The 18022-nt window shown below is 40.7% G+C and overlaps 1 protein-coding gene across 1 annotated transcript; it reads left to right on the plus strand.

Moving 5' to 3' along the window:
• Window positions 1–13556: 13556 nt before the first annotated feature.
• On the plus strand, window positions 13557–16889 carry LOC110879198 (BTB/POZ domain-containing protein At3g50780). The gene is made up of 2 exons (XM_022127617.2): window positions 13557–14960; window positions 15728–16889. Exons 1-2 carry the CDS (start codon window positions 14289–14291, stop codon window positions 16682–16684), a joined length of 1629 nt encoding a protein of 542 aa, XP_021983309.1. The 5' UTR covers window positions 13557–14288; the 3' UTR covers window positions 16685–16889.
• The last annotated feature ends 1133 nt before the right edge of the window (window positions 16890–18022 follow it).

The raw sequence follows: 18022 nt of genomic DNA on the forward strand, positions 1-18022 counted from the left end.
TGGTGGAAACGGGCAGAGGCCCGGATGTTTTAATTGTGGAGATCAAGGGCACTTCAAGAGGAACTGCCCGGAATTAAACCAAGCTCGTGGAAGAGTTTTCAACATGGAGGCCAGGGAAGCGCGCCAGGATCCCAATGTTGTTACTGGTACGTTCCCTGTAAACCAACGCTATGCGTCTGTTTTGTTTGATACTGGTGCCGATTATAGCTTCGTATCGCTAGAATTTAAGAACATGCTTGGTTTAGCCGCTAGTAAGTTAGATATTCCTTATTCGATCGAGCTAGCAAATGGGAAGTTAGTAGAAGCCAATGAAGTGATTAGAGGTTGCGTAATCGAGTTAGGAGAGCGTGAGTTTGCTCTCGATCTACTACCAGTCCAGTTGGGAAGCTTCGACGTGGTAGTAGGGATGGATTGGTTAGCAAATAACAAAGCAGAGATTGTTTGTCGCGAGAAGATTATCCGTATTCCGACCGACGATGGTGAGACCATTGTTGTTCATGGAGAGAAGCGTGAGACGCCGTTGCGGATTATTAGCTGTCTGAAAGCAAGGAAGTGTTTAAAGAATGGGTGTGTTGCTTTTCTAGCACACATTGTGGATAAAAAGGCTGCTGAGCCGAAGATCGAAGACATCCCTGTCGTAAGGGAATATCCGGAAGTCTTTCCAGAAGACTTGCCTGGCTTGCCGCCTCAGAGGCAAGTGGAATTTCGCATCGACTTAGTTCCAGGCGCCGCGCCTGTGGCTAAGGCACCTTATAGACTTGCCCCGTCTGAGATGCAAGAGCTATCAACGCAACTTCAAGAGTTGTTGGATAAGGGTTTTATTCGACCAAGCTTCTCGCCTTGGGGAGCTCCAGTTTTGTTTGTCAAGAAGAAGGATGGTAGTTTCCGTATGTGCATTGACTACAGAGAATTGAACAAGCTGACGATCAAGAATAGGTATCCTTTGCCAAGGATTGATGATCTGTTCGACCAACTTCAAGGTTCAAGTTTCTACTCAAAGATCGATCTTCGATCTGGATATCATCAGCTCCGGATACAGGAAGAAAGTATCCCGAAGACAGCCTTCAGAACTCGTTATGGGCACTACGAGTTCCTTGTCATGCCGTTTGGTTTAACAAACGCACCTGCAGTGTTCATGGATTTGATGAACCGAGTTTGTAAGCCATACCTGGATAAGTTCGTGATTGTGTTCATCGACGACATCTTGATCTACTCAAAGTCGAAGGCAGAGCACGAGCAACACCTCAGAGCTATCTTAGAGCTACTGAAGAAGGAGCAGTTGTATGCCAAATTTTCTAAGTGTGAGTTTTGGCTGAGAGACGTGCAATTCCTTGGGCACGTGGTAAATGAAAGTGGAATTCATGTGGATCCAACCAAGATCGAGGCGATCAAGAATTGGGAAGCGCCAAAGACGCCAACCGAGATCCGGCAATTCTTGGGTTTGGCTGGCTATTATCGAAGATTTATTGAGGATTTTTCAAAGATCGCTCAGCCATTGACGCTCCTCACGCAAAAGGATAAAAAGTTTGATTGGGGAATCAAACAGGATGAAGCATTTCAGTTGTTAAAGGATAAGCTTTGTAACGCGCCAATCTTAGCTCTACCGGAAGGTACCGACGATTTTGTGGTATACTGCGACGCATCGCGTCAAGGATTGGGTTGTGTGTTGATGCAACGTCAAAAGGTTATCGCCTACGCATCACGCCAACTGAAGGTGCACGAAAAGAACTATACCACGCATGATTTGGAGCTAGGCGCAGTGGTTTTTGCTTTGAAGATTTGGAGACACTACCTTTACGGTACGAAGTGTACGATCTTTACAGATCACAAAAGCCTCCAGCATATATTCAACCAGAAGGAGTTGAATATGAGGCAAAGGCGATGGGTTGAGTTGCTGAACGATTACGACTGCGAGATCAAGTATCATCCGGGGAAGGCGAATGTGGTCGCCGATGCCCTAAGTCGCAAGGAGAGAATCAAGCCCATAAGGGTTAGGGCTATGGAAATGATTATCCAAACCAATCTTTCCTCGCGCATTCGAGCAGCGCAAAAAGAAGCTCTCAAGGAGGAGAACCTTGAGAAAGAATATCTCCGTGGGATGGAGAAGATATTGGTTCCAAACAAGGAAGGAACATTATGTTTTGAGAAAAGGATTTGGGTTCCTTTGTTTGGTGATTTAAGAGAGGTTATTTTTGATGAAGCTCACAAATCACGGTACTCTATCCACCCGGGAGCGGATAAGATGTACCAAGATCTTAAGGATTATTATTGGTGGCCTAGGATGAAAGGCGATGTTGCTATCTACGTGAGCCAATGTTTGACTTGCGCTAAGGTTAAGGCAGAATACCAGAAGCCTTCGGGACTTCTGCAGCAACCAAAAATTCCCCAATGGAAGTGGGAAGAAATATCCATGGATTTCATTACGAAGTTGCCAAGAACGCCTAAGGGCCATGACACTATCTGGGTGATAGTGGATCGCTTGACGAAGTCAGCACACTTCTTGCCTATCCGCGAAAAGGATCATACAAGCAAATTGGCTGAAATTTACATGAGAGAAATTGTCACTCGCCATGGAGTACCTCTCTCAATTATATCCGATAGAGATGGAAGGTTCGTATCGAGGATATGGCAATCCTTCCAGGAAGCTTTTGGCTCGAAGCTGAATATGAGCACCGCGTTTCACCCACAGACCGACGGCCAAAGTGAGCGGACGATTCAGACATTGGAAGACATGCTGAGAGCATGTGTGATGGATTTAGGCGGTAGCTGGGATAAGCATTTACCCCTGGTTGAGTTTTCATACAACAACAGCTACCACACCAGTATTGGTGCCGCGCCATTCGAAGCTTTATATGGGCGCAAGTGCAGGTCGCCGCTCTGTTGGTCTGACGCAGGTGATAGACAATTGGTAGGTCCCGATATAGTTCAGGAAACTACAGATAAGATCGCGCAAATCCGAGATCGCATTAGCGCGGCTCGTGATCGCCAGAAGACCTATGCAGATCTGAAAAGGAAACCTCAAGAGTTTGAGGTTGGGGATATGGTTTTGTTGAAAGTATCACCCTGGAAGGGTGTAGCACGCTTTGGGAAGCGTGGGAAGTTGAATCCGCGCTACATTGGTCCTTTCAAGGTTTTGGAAAGAATTGGAACAGTAGCATACAAGTTGGATCTACCTGCCGAGCTGAATAACGTTCACGATACATTTCATGTATCCAATCTAAAGAGGAGTCCAACTCAAGTTAACGTTGCCATTCCTACCGACGAGATTCATATTGATGACACGCTCCACTTCGTTGAAGAACCTGTTGAGGTCACGGATTGGAAAGTTAACAAGACCCGCCGGAGCAGTGTCAAGCTCGTCAAAGTTCGCTGGAATGCTAGACATGGTCCTGAATTCACCTGGGAGCGTGAAGACCGAATGAAAGAGAAATACCCCCACCTGTTTCCTAAGAACCCTGCTTCTTCAAGCAGAACCTAAATTTCGGGACGAAATTTATTTAACGGGGGGAGAATGTGACAACCCTCTCAAAACCAGGTATCCGTACGACTTAATTAATTATTAATTATTGCCTAATTACTGTGCTTTACTGAGTTTGCTGATAAACTGCTACTTGATTGTTGGTACTTGTACATATCTGCATCATACTTTGATATTCCTGTCACTACACTACTTAATTGCTGAACCTTAGTGACAAACATGATGCACAAAAGCACAGTAGCACTAAACGGATACACAGTGAACATGCTGATATAGCCAGCATTAGGCAAACACTGCCTCTAAAGGCCTGAATGAGCCAGAATTATTTTACTACACCCATAGTGTGTGTAGGGATACAAGGGTTGTATGATTACGTCTCTAGGAATAAGATATAGAGATTTGGATGTGCCTAAAACATACTTTAAGCACGAAACACAGCACTTTTATCAACACACTAGCTTCTAGCTAATTAATAAAGTGCCAAAATATGAGGAATTATTCCCGACACTTTGCAGAATAAATTGTGTCGCTAAAAATATTATTTATGACGCTTAACGGATATCTTAAGCACTTTAACGGATTACTATCCGACCGAACAACCGGACAATACCCGGAACATAAAAATATTGCCAAAATTTATATTAGTACTTTTCTGAGCCAGTTAGGGTCCCTGATTACCCTAACAACCGCTTTTAATGCATTAAACAACTAACGGGGTTAGACCTCGCACTTAACGCACTTAACCAAACTGAACCGTAACTGAACGATTGGAAACGAACCGAGCACCATTACATCCCAATGGGATCGGCCAACTAGTGGGCCCCGGGAGAGTACACCTTTATAATATTAAATTAGATTACGCGAGGAACGAGGCACATTTTTCTATAAATAACCACACCTCTCACACACACAAACACACACACTTCACTTTCACTCTCTCTCTCTCCCCCTTGCTCCCTCTCGGCCGTGAGCCACCCCACCCCCACATCCATTGTCGGTTCAAGTCTTGCAAGTTCCAAGCATACTCAAGTGTCGGTGGTTACATACAACGGAGCTCGGAACAAACGGAACGCGAAGGACCTCTACTGTTTGCTATTATCCACGCAGTTTTCGACTAGTTTCTTCCCTAGCCCCGAGCTAGAGGTATAACGTTTAAAACTCATTTTTGGTCATGTCTAAAGTGGTTAAAAGGATATTTGTCGGTTGAATGTCGGTAACCCGCTTAATGGAACTTTAAAGTTTACTAAAACGTGTATATCGTTGGATAAAAGCTCAAAACGCGTGTAAATGTCGTAGTATTTGAACATGTTGATTAAAATGGCCCGATCTATGATGTGGTGGCTCTTATCATCGTTTAACCCGACTTTGTTAAGATCTCGAATTTTGGCATACACTAGATGCCAGCGGTTCAAGGGTTAAAAGGTGAAACTCCACCACACGAGAAACATGAACTTGTATAAAAGTGTTTTAACATGAAAAATAGTATTTAAAACAAGCCGATCTACGTATGTACAAGTGGTATATTCGTAGGACCGGGTGTCGAGAAAATCATGTTTTTATAAAAGTGGATAAAGTGTTAACAAATACGATTTCTATAAACTACAAGTGTAGAAACACTTGTAGAATAAAAGATCCGACAAAATAACAATGTTTACAAAAATTGTCGGGAAGTTGTAAGAAGTGATTTGTTCCAAAAACGAGGTTTTTGCAAGACTAAGCTATGTTATGAATAGATCCACTAAAAATAACGAGATCTACACCGTAGTTTTTGTAAAAACTACAAGTTCATGAAACAACGCGGTTTTATATACTAGTCTTCTATTTGAAGAGTGGAAAAATGACTCGGTTGAATTGACAAATTGTTGAGATGATTTTGTAAAAGAAAATGATACGCTTGAAAGCGTGGCCACCTCCAGTTACAGGGGAAACTCTGGCGAAATTTTCTAAAAATCTAACACTTAGAATTATTTACAAGTGTTAGACTACTTTGACATGTTTTCAAAATATATTTCGCCACAACTTTATTTACAAATAATCGGAGGTGGGATTTTCACAAAAGTAAACGTGATAAGTATATATTCGGTAAATACATTTTGTCACCTCACTGTTTATGATTATTTTGTGAAGATATATAAATATTATTTTTAGAGTAAAAATAATATTTACTAACCTTGTCAAGCCCGAAATAATACAAACGCTTATACGTTGAGAATATAAGTTACAACGGTAATTATCATTACCACTTAATCACCAAAACGTAACTTACGCTTTATTCAGAAGTATTCATAAGCGCGTGTGTTGTCAATATATTATTTTGGGAAAATATTATGAGAAAAAGGAAATATATTATTTTTGAGAAAAATAAATATATTTTGAAATAAGAAATAAAATATATTAAGTGGGACTTAATAAAATAATATAAGTATACATGTATTTAATTCCCCCATCCTTGGGAAGGAGAATGCGTATCAAATATATATACGAAACGGTTGACTAACTGTTTCCCAAAAATGTAAACTATGAAGCTAAAGCACGGCCATCCGTCTAATAGAATTAGCACATGTAGGTCGTTGCACAGCACCTGGATATTGGATTGCTTGATTTTGTGACGCGTTCACTGTGAGTTCATGTCCCCCTTTTCTCTTAACTGTTTTCAGTTTTATAAACTGCGGGGGTGAAATACATGTTACAATGATTGTGGATATGTTATACATGGTATGGTTAGCGTAAGGAGGGTTACTTAGATCATGTGAATGGGTAGGCGGAAACTTGAGGTCATTAATCCTCAGGGTAGGACCGAGGGGCAGGAGCGGTAGATCTATTTGGGTGTAGCGAGCCCAGTCCCAGGTCCAGCAGAACGGACTTTGGGATGACTTTGTTCCCGACGCATAAATTTGCTAGGTTTGAGCCTTCCTACTTGCATTTACACATATCAATGGCCTTGCAAACCATTGGTGATCTCTTTTTCCTTATTTGCTACATACCAGGGTTTTTGATAAAGATAAAGGTTTATTTACTCATTTTCGCATGAACTCGCTCAACATTATTGTTGATTTTTCAACTTACATGTATTTCAGGGAATTAAGGATCTGGCACGGTTTAGCAGGATTTCCCGCTGCATATAGATTCAGAGTCATCCGGGTTCAAGGCTTATGGCTCTTTCCTGGACAGGCCATAGCCCCTGAACCATGTTTATTTATGTTTGCACTATGGTAGTGGTTGTACTGTTAAGACGAGTAATGGTTGTTGGGTGTTTACCCATTTAGACAATGTTTGACAATTTTATTTTCAATGGATGACTTTGCATGATTTTAAATTCATATAGCTTGTTATGGTTAAGCTATGGTATTAAGAGTCACACCAAATTAACCACGCTTCCGCAAAGCCAGGGTGTGACACTCGCAATCTTTGATTTTTTCCATTGGGACTTCTGTGACGAAATCCGCCAAGACTTGACCTTTGATGGCTGGGCGCGGCCTATACAAGATGTTGTGGCCCCCTAGTTCGATTGCCCATTTTGCTAAACGCCCAGACGTCTCTGGTTTTTAAAATATTGTTCCGATGTGAAAGTTGGTAAGTACTGTGATTACGTGCCCCGTAAAGTATCTGCGCAGCCTTCTAGAAGCATGAAGCAGCGCAAGTACCAGCTTTTCCATTGTTGAATACCTCGTCTCTGGATCAGTGAGCACCCTACTGGCATAATAAATTGGAGTTTGTACTCCGTTTCTTTCTACCATCAATACCGACCCTACTGCCTTATCCGAAGAAGATAAGTACAGTATGAGTGGTTCCTTCTCGTACGACGCAGTTAGAGTAGGGAGCTTTATCAAACATTCTTTCATCTGCTGGAATGCGGCTTCTGCCTCGGGTGTCCACCTAAATTCTTGCTTCTTTACGCAGTTGCGCAAGGTGCTGATAAAAGGATATGACTTTGCAGCGTGATTTGATAGGAAACGGTTTAGTGCGGCTAAACGGCCGGCTAATCGTTGCATTTCCTTGATTGTTTTTGGCGATGGCATTCGTTCTATTGCTTGAACCTTCTCTGGGTTTACTTTGAAGCCGCCGTTTGTGACTATGAAGCCCAAAAACTTCCCTTCTTCCATACCAAAGGAACATTTGGCAGGATTCAACTTCATGTTCACACTTCTCAACGAGTTGAACGTTTTCTCAATGTCTTTTAGCATTTGGTTCTCTTCGGGACTCTTGATTACCAGATCATCGATGTAGACTTCGACGTGTTTCCCAATATCATCAGTGAAGATTTTATCCATCAGGCGCTGGTATGTCGCGCCGGCATTCTTGAGACCGAACGACATCTTTGTATAGCAGAAGATGCCGAGGTCAGTTCTGAAAGCTGTCTTGTCTTCATCTTCGAGTTTCATCTGAACCTGGTGGTACCCCTTGTAAAAATCTAGAAAGCATTTCCATCTGTATGGTGCGAGAGAGTCTATTTTTTTTGTCGATCTCAGGCAAAGAGTAGCAGTCTTTGAGACATGCCTTGTTGAGATCAGTATAATCGACGCACATTCTCCATCCTCCATTTGACTTCTCCACCATTATGGGGTTTGCCACCCAACTCTGATAGCGCACCTCTCGAAGGATTCCCGCTTTTAAGAGCTCACATACTTGCTCGTTCATTGCTTTGGTCTTATCTGCTCCTAAACTGCGCCTTCTTTGTACTTTTGGTTCAACGGAGGGATAAGTGTTTAGACAATGCTCTGTAACGTCGCGCGGGACACTGGTCATGTCTGCTGGAGTCCAGGCGAAAATATCCATGTTTCTGAACAAGAGCTGTTTGAGGTGCGTTCTGATGTTTGATGAGATAGTGTGGCCTATCGTCACCGTTCGTTCTGGGTATTTGCGATTTAAAACCCATTTTTCAGGTTCTGTTGCTGAGACTTTTGGTGCTTTTGTTGGGCGCAATTCATCTGCCGACATTACTTCCTTTTTTGCATAAATAATTGCCACCCCTGTCTCGGTTGGAAAACCGATTGCTGAATGAGGGGTGGAAGTTACCATGTTGAGCTCTCGTTGGGTTTCTCTCCCAATCAAAACATCATGCCTTGACTTGACAGGCATTACCATGAAGTTGACCATTGTTGTTCTTGAGTGCTTCCCGTCAGAAAGCGTGAGGGGGAAGCTGATTTGGCCTAGTGGGAAGACCATTTCATTGCAGAATCCTGACAAAGGATAATCGACTAGCTCAAGTGTTGCTTTATCTTCATCATCGAACTGATTAAATCATTGCTCATAGATGATATCTGCTGTACTTCCTGGGTCAATGAATACGTATTCTGTCTCATAATGGCCGATAATGCCGGTAATGACGACGGGGCGCGTTGCGCGTGGACCCCCGCGCACTACCGGGAAGATAATCTGTTGCTCTTCCCATGCTGGTTCGAAAGGTCGCTTGCCTTTATCTCTTGCGCTATATCGTGGTCCATTGACCATATGTGTTTCCAAGCGTCTGACCTTTTTGTCTCTTCCATCATCGTTGCGCTGAATCTGGCGTGTCTCTTTGCGCACGTTTTTTTACTAAATGACCCAACTTTCCACTTTTCAGTGCTTTTTCGATTTCTTGCCTTAAGCTGATACAGTCATCAGTCAGATGAACTGTATCCTTGTGGAAGTCACAATACAGGTTAGGTCTTGCCCCTTTTTGTTGGTCATAGGCCTTGGGGCCTTAAAATCATGGTTCTCCGTCATGAGCACTTCTTTAGGTGTCTTTATGAGCGGAGTCCAATGCTTTTCTCGATTCTCGTTCCTGACCGCCTTCCTGTACCCAATGCGATCAATAGTGTCTCGCGCGTCTTCTTTATAGCGAGATCGTTCCTCATAACGAGGTCGCTCGTCATAACCGCTGGAGTGGTTGGCTTTCCACCCAGGGTTTTTGCCTTTGTTTCGTCTGTTGTTATCGCGCGAGCTTCCCTTAGAAAATCGATCCTCAGTATAAGAGTTCTTGTTGCCAGCCAGTGATTCTTCAGTCTGCGCGACTATCTTCGCGGCTTCCATGAGCTTATCCCACTCTTTGGGCATTCCATCTTTTCCTGTGATAGTCCCGATGAGGCTATCACAGCGAATGTCTTTCTTGAAATGAGCGCGCATGAGTTGCTCACTTACACCACCAATTTCCAGACACTCTTTGTTAAAGCGAGTGATGAAATCTTCCAAACCTTCGTTCTCTCTTCGCCAAATATGTGTTACCTCGGCTGTGTCGCGCTGGTAACGTCTTTGTTGACTGAAATGATTTACAAACTGTGTTCTGAAATCAACCCATGACTTGATCTTTCCAGGAGGAGGCTGTCGAACCAGGCGCGAGCAGCTCCGGTAAAAGTTTGGATAAACAGATGGCACACATAGGCATGGTCCATCCTCCTATGCAGCCAACGGTTGTGAATACTCTGACGTGATCATCAGGATCAGTCAATCCGTTAAACTTTCCAACTGTCGGAGGTAACTTTTCTCTTGATAGCGGCGCGAGCGCGATTTTCGGGATGAACTTTGAATGTTCTGCAGCTTCGGCCGGTCGATAGGCGAGGCGAAAGTCTCGCTCTGCCTCTTCACTGTATCCAACATGTCTTGGCCTGTAGTATTCATGGTTCTTTTGTATGCGGTTGAAGACTGAAGAACCCTCATCATCTTGCCATGTTGGATCATTTGGGTCAGTGTTGTCCCATTCGTTGTTCATGTTGCGCGGCGTGAGCCGGCTATGAACTTGACCTCTTTGGACATGTGACGGATAGTCATAGTAGCTTTCTGTCTTTCCCCGTGTGTCGCGCGTGTCATGTACGTTCGGCCTTCTCGTGGGGGGAGGTTTGTTAACTCTTCCTTGGATATTTTGCTGTGGGGGTATCTGGCGCGCCCCCTGACTCTGGCCTTGAGGTGTAACCAAGGACGGTTCTGCCGTTAAAACTGCTTGCTGCGCGCTCAAAGATTGATACGCCGTATTGATTGTGGCAATTTGCTTGGCGTACCACGAAGCTGGAGTTTCGCCTTCGGGTAGCCCTAGTAGCGCCGAAATGTTCTGAGGTGGAGTTGGATTCGAGGGTCCAGCACCATTGTTTCCCGGGGTTACGGTTTGGGTGATGCGAGTGATGCTCGCGCGGGGTCCCCCGGTGTTGACTACTTCGATTTCACCGATTTCTTCTACCTGTTGGACTTGGACGTTTTGGTTGTCCTCCCCCAACACTGCATTAGAGTTTGTTCCAAAGCCAAAATCAGGAACGATTCCTTGACAAGTCATGATCGAAGGAAAAACAACGAAAGCTCAGAAAAAGAAGATGAAAGTGATTTGCAAAAAACCGGTGGGTGCCAATGAAGAAACACGTAACTAACTTTAGTGTTAATTAGTTTGGTTTATGTTTCAACCATAGTGGTTAATCTTCTTTGGTTTCCTGAGCTCCTTAATGATGGTTTAATCCTGCAAAACAGAAACACCGTTAGCTCGTTAAGAGGGGAATATGGGGGTTTCCCTCTTAACCAGACTCCGGCATGAGAATAAGTATCTGCTTTGGGGAGATTAAAAATGGTAAAGAGTGAGAGTAGAGGTAATAGAATGCTTTAACCTGTCAACTAAGGTCTCTATTTATAGCCGGAGAGATGTAGAGGATGTGGGCTGATGGGCCTTGGGCCGGAAGGCGACAACGCAGCGGATATGCTCCTTGTCTCACTGGTGTCGACCGTTAGTGGCTTCTAGAAGCTTTCCGGTGCTGGTGCACTGTGATTGGAGCCACATGTCACTGTTGTCGGCCTCGTTGTCCCTCTGCCACCAGCAGGTAAGTGGAGATCGTGGGGCAGGTGTCTCGGCCCTATGATTGGTGCCACGTAGGCGTCCTTGAGTACTTTTTGTCTCCTGTACGTCAGACGATCGTGGAGCACGATTGAGCAGAGCCTGGAGGATGCGGATTGGCTCTTTTTATCTGCCACTTGTACCTTTTGTACCTTCTGAAGTGGTCATGCGCTACGGGTCCTGCGCGACCCTTACTGAGCACGTAACTAGCCCGCGCAGGATTATAGTTGTTGACGACTCTTATCCAGAAAGCTAAATGTTGAGATTAATGGTCTTTCTTGTTTAGACCTCGCGCGAGGTCAATCAATGTTGGAGTAGCCCGCACGAGGTTGGGATTGAACATCTTGTCGATTAAGGAGTATGGTTCTGCGCGCGACCTGTAGGAAGGTTTACGCGGCTTTTTAGGACCATACCCCTTCACCCCTGAACTTCCTCTATTTAGTTTCAGTGCCAAAATACATCAGAAAAAAACTAATATGTGTATATAAAGCATAAATAAAAAAAATCATATTTGTTGTAATCTTTGCAAGAAGACAAGAGGAATGAGATATTTTAATGAAATGCAATGAATGATATGACAACATTGTACCCTTTTCCTACACAACCATCATTTGTAGCTTGTATCATTGCCCTTCTCCGTCAAGCCATCACAAAGCAAAAGCTCTTATGTTACTTTCCAACATAAACATACACAATGCCATAAAAGGTTAAAAACCAATCCATTTTCATAAATTTTTTCATTTAAATTACATTTATAAAAGACTGGAGAATTATAGATCTATGAAGAGAGTTGTTGTCTGAATTGAATGTAATCTAATAAATTAATAGGGTGGAAAATATTATGGGTTAAATGAGGTAACATGGATTCATGAATTGGATTGGTCAACCTGCTTAGAACACAGTACAAACTTCATTTAAACCATCACAATGTGCACATGCCAACTGTGTTTCTCTCATATCTAAGCATTACTAGCACTAAAATATTCACCAATTCCCTTCACCTTCACTCAACATACCACACTTTTCTTTAACAAAACAATCCAATATTTTAATTAAATACTTTTCCTTTTGTTTATCTGTCATATGAAAACAATTACATACTTTTTAGATGTCTATCAATAATATTATACAAACTCATACCATCTTATTTAAAGAAGCTAACCCTTTTTTAAATTCCATCCCACATCAAATATTAATTTGAATCATGAATCATTATCTTAATATATATTTTAGACTCAATCATACATAGACTAACATACTTATAAGATAAAAAGATATTATATTTTCTGATCTTGGAAAAAGAAGTAACATGATCTAATTCTACTTGTTGACATGACCCAGGAATATCTATTTTAAAAATATCAAGCAATATACTTGATATTTCATTGTAAATCAGAATTTTATTTTCAAAATATAAAAAGAACTATAACTAATAAACAGATTCTTGAAAAGTTGACATTTCAAGCAAATGTCACCATTATTAGCTGAAAGTCTGTCAAATATTCTTATTTTTTTAAATAATTGCATTAGATCTTACGATACTTATTTCTTGTTATTAAACAGACTTAAGTAAAAAATATGTACTTTTGAAAAAGAAAAAAAATATAAAATGGTGACCCCAGAGTCTGGAAACTATTGAGAACTTGACAGGTGTGATTGTGTACCAATTTTAGAAAAAGATTCTTTTGTTTTTATCTATAATTTAAAGGTGACAGAATGGGAAAATGCAGGGTGTTCAATAAAATCGGATACCCGCTCTTTAAATCAACTCCTAAAACTATACTAATGCTAGTATGAAGAACAATAACTTTTTAACATACTTTGGTATCGTTGTATGGGCGGAACTCATTAGCTTTGAAAAATATTATTTACTATCATGTTTTTTATGTGTAAGAACCGTAATTTAAATTTCTAATATTTTCGGCTCTTTGATAGATGGCTTCACTTAGCAGGTAAAATTGATTAACTTGATCACGACCCATATATTTATTCGTGTTAGAAACATTAACTCTAACTAACTAACTCAAACATTTAAAGTTGTGTGACAGTGACTCAATCAGGACCTGTTTAACCTATCTCGAACAATTGAAATTGCGTAACTCAGTCACGACCCGTTTAACTCATTTAACGGACCGAACTAGCTAACAGTGTCATCAGTATTGATGTTGCCAATCTTGAATCTAATCAAAGTTTTAACCTTTTTAACCATTGATGTTGTTGAACGAACCTTATAGATGGAGACAGTTTGAAAAGCAAAAACAAGATTGGACAGACAGCCCATCATCTGTTTAAAGAGAACAGTGATAATCAAGAAGGACGAGCCCACACTCCCCAATTTAAAATCAAAAGCTGAAATTGTTACTGAAAAAGCACAAACCCATCATCACTCTCCCACCCTTTTCTCTTTGTTGGGGTCTGTTTGTTCCTTCTTTAAGACGGTTCATAATATATGATTTGGATTCTCTCATCATTCCCACCTCTTAAATCTCCTTTCTTTTCATGCTTTACAGTTTACATCACCACCTACAAAACTATCTCTTTTATCATCTCTTCTCTTCTCTTCTTAGGGTTTGTTCCCACAAATCTTGATCCACATTCTTGCTTTCTTGTCATTTTAGGTCTTGTTTTGCATTCAGTTTCTTGAAATTTTTTGTGGGTTCTTATCTTTTTGGGTTAATTTGCATTCAGTTTCTTGAAATGTTGTAAATTTCTTGGAAATCTTTGTGGGTTAATTTTCTTGAAATGTTGTAAATTTCTTCGAATTTTTTTGTGGGTTTCTATCTTTTTGGGCTAATTTGCATTCAGTTTCCTGAAATGTTGAAAATTTGTTAGAAAGTTGTTATCTTTTTGGGTTAATTTGCAATCAGTTTCTTGAAATCTTGTAAATTTCTTAATATTTTTTTGTGGGTTCCTATCTTTTTAGGTTAATTTGCGTTCAGTGTCTTGAAATGCTGAAAATTTCTTGTAAACTTTTGTGGGTTCTAATCTTTTCGGATTAATTAAGGTCTGAAGATTCATAAAATGGCAGAAACTAGAGTTAAAAAGGTGGAACAAGGGCAAACAAAGATCAGAAATGTACCAATTGCAGTAACCCCTGAAGGATTCTGGTGTTGTCCTTCACCTGTTATGTTTCAAAAAACCCTAAAAACACAACACCCTTTAAACAAACCAAGATCATCATCATCCCCACCTACCAAAACCCCTTCTGATCACAAAAAACACTCACAAGAACTTGACAAGAAATCATCATCACGTGCATCATCAAAGTCAGAAACTGTTGTTACTGATGATCAAAGGAAAAACGGGTCCAGTTTCGGGTTCGAACAACAACAACAACAACCGGTTGTTGGTGCAGCTGAAAGAACAACAGCTGTAAGGCCACAGACCACTGAAAACTTGCCAAGAAAGGTGTCTATTGAGTTTGGTGAAGCTGGAACAGGGGATTTGAAAGTTGTGTTGTTTGGTAAACAAGGGTTTATTGTGAAGTTGAGTGTTCATAAAAGTGTTGTTGAAGAGAATAGTACTTTTTTCGCTCACAAGTTGTTGGCGCAACATCCGACTTTTCATTGTATTGAGATTGATGAGTGTGAGGATGTCGAAACATATGTTGAGACTGTTGGGTTGATGTATTGTAAGGATTTGAAGCAGAGGTTGATCAAGCAAAGTGTTTCGCGGGTGCTTCGAATTCTTAAGGTAATCAATTTGTTCTTGATCATAGTATGTTTGAATGCAGTTAATTTTGATCTCAGTTTAAGTTGATTTAGAGGCGTTTAGATTTGTGTTTTGAAAGTGATTATGTGATGATCGAATGTATTAAAATAAAAAGTTGTGAGGTAGATGGTGTTTGGATATGCTTGTGTTACTTGAAGTTGCGATAATCTTAAATTACTCAAATATGCAGTTTTTATCTATCTTTTACTTCTTATGATCATGTTGTATCATGTACGAATAGAGGATTATATGTGATCTTTGAGTACTACCATTAACTTAGTTTTGATCCTCGAAAGGCCGAGTGTGTAGTGAAGTGTGATGATATCTAATTTTATTAAACGGTTTGCGGTCTGACTGATAATGTAACCTTACTTGCATTCCATCTGCCTGCACTGATGAGAGTGAAGATGATGGAAGATATTATTACTCTTTATTAAGTTTGACCAATGTGTTTATGCAATTAATTGAAGTAGTTGGCAAGATGAGAATTGGTTGACTTATGAGTTAATACCATATAACATTTCCTATCTTTTGACAATATCTACTTTCTTTCTTTCTTTCTGTTAAAATGATGTTACGATTCTCTATCCCGACATAGAGTTTACGAGTCACAAAATGAATCTAAAGACGATCTTTTTACCTGCCCGCTTATGTATATTGATATTGGTTGGATAGTTTAATGGCCTACATAGTATTTTTAACTCTACTCAACTTCCTTAATTTAAATGTTTGTTGAAAACTAATTGTAGGTGGCAGAGCAACTCGGGTTCAAGACATGCATGGAATCATGCTTAGATTTTCTGGAGGCGGTCCCGTGGGTAGGAGAGGAAGAAGAAGAACGGGTCGTGTCCTCTGTTTTACGTCTTCAAAGCGAAGGAATCGGGGTTAGCCCGATTCTAAAACGGGTCGCTTCAGATGTTTCCAAACCCGCTAAAGACACCCTCTCTCATGTCCTCCAACTTGTCCTCAAAAGCAATGAAGAAAAAGGACGCCGCGAAATGAAATCAATCGTCTTAAAACTCTTGAGAGAAAATAATAACAAGTCTGGTCCAAACGTGAGCTCGTTAACCTCGGTTGACATATGTAACGACACCATTTACGCCTCGTGTACAACCTGTTTGGGTTCGTTGTTGGTTTTGTTCCGACAAGTGGCCCAACCCGAGTTTACACAACAACCAATTGAGGTCAAAGACCCCGTGGTCAAACAAATGGTTTTAGAAGCCGATAACCTTTCATGGTTACTTGATATATTAGCCGATAGACACGCAGCCGACGAGTATGCCGTCATGTGGGCTAGCCAGCAAGAGCTAGCCGGGCTACACCCTCGTGTCCCAATAGTGAACCGCCACCACATTAGCTGTATAACCGCAAGGTTATTTGTTGGGATAGGAAGAGGCGAAATTTTATCGAGTAAAGACACCCGTCATTTGTTGTTAAAGACCTGGTTACAGCCTTTGATTGACGATTACAGCTGGCTACAACACGGGTGCAAGTCGTTTGATCGAAAGGTTGTGGAGGAAGGGATCGGGAGGACTATATTAACACTCCCACTCGAGGATCAGCAGATTGTTATGCTCGGGTGGTTGAGTAGTTTCTTGAAAGCGGGTGATAACTGCCCGAATCTTCAAAAAGCATTCGAGGTTTGGTGGCGTAGGACGTTTGTTAGACCGTACACAGAACAAAGCAACTCGCAGCCGTTGGATTAACTTGTTTGCCGCTCAGGATCGACCGGATGTGTAATCGTGTGGATTTCGTTTATGGATTTGTGTTTTAAGAATTGGGATGTTACTAATCGACGTTTTTAATAATCGTATATCGTATATGTAACTTATATGTATGTATATACTTTATAAATTTGAGACATGGGATCTAAACATATGACCAACATGGAACATGGTCCAATTTGTGACACAATGATAATGGATGTCTGAGCTGCAATTTGCAAATGCATGCGCATCCTTATCTATGTGGTCCTAACCCATACCTCTATTATTCTTCCTTTTTCTTCTTTACTTCATTTTTCTTATAAAAAAATGGATAAAAATATATTCCAACACATTTTGAGAAATTATGCAAGTAACTTTACCGGGCCACTTGTGGTGAGATAAGAGGCTTTGGGATCAATAGGTCCTGAGTTCGATTCTCACAAGGGGTTTTTTCCCATATTTATTTCGATTCTCACAAGGGGTTTTTTCCCATATTTATTGGGTTTCCTCCTGAATGTGTGTATAGGCATTATACCTAGTGGAGATGGATATGATCGGGTGGTTCCGCTGGTGGTACGATGATACTCCAGTGGTCCGTCAGTTATCCAAATTTGCCATTCAAAAAAAAAAAAAAAAAGAACTTTACCGGGCCACACCTGAGGTATGAGAGTGTGGGCATTGGGTAGATAAAAAATACACCATGTGACAATTATTTTAATATGTAGACGCGTGTCATGTTAAATGAGACGCCTGTCCACTAGAGATCAGAAATTGTTGAAGAAAGAACGCGATCATTCTTTTCTTAGATGAGCAGAAAATAAAGAAATAGTTACACAAATTAACAACATATAGTGTTACTGATTATAAGTGGTAAAAGATATAATAGTTTATGTTTGTTATTATCTGTTATGCATAAACTAACACAGTTTGTAAGTTCATTACGATTTGTTAAAAAAATACAAATTTATATGATTTTGAATCTATATCTATATCTTCTATACTATATAATAAAAGAAACATGTTTTGGAACACTTGTCATTTTCTCATTAAATTGATTAAAATTATTAATAATACTAATAATAATAATATTTAATCTAATCTAATACAAATTATTATTATTAATAACATTTAATCAAATCTAAAATCTAATCTAAATAAATATCCCATTAGTGAGGAAACATAAGGAGGTGAATGGTACGGTGACGAGTGACTGTGATATTGGGCCAGGCCCACAAAGAAAGAGACATTGTTTAGTTGTTTTTGTGTTAAAGCGCGTTTTATTTGTTGTATATAACTTTTGGAGTTTTGGGGGGATTTTGTATATTTTCTTTAAACTTC

The sequence above is a fragment of the Helianthus annuus genome, chromosome 9, assembly GCF_002127325.2.
Source record: "Helianthus annuus cultivar XRQ/B chromosome 9, HanXRQr2.0-SUNRISE, whole genome shotgun sequence".
NCBI classification, from domain to species: Eukaryota; Viridiplantae; Streptophyta; class Magnoliopsida; order Asterales; family Asteraceae; genus Helianthus; species Helianthus annuus.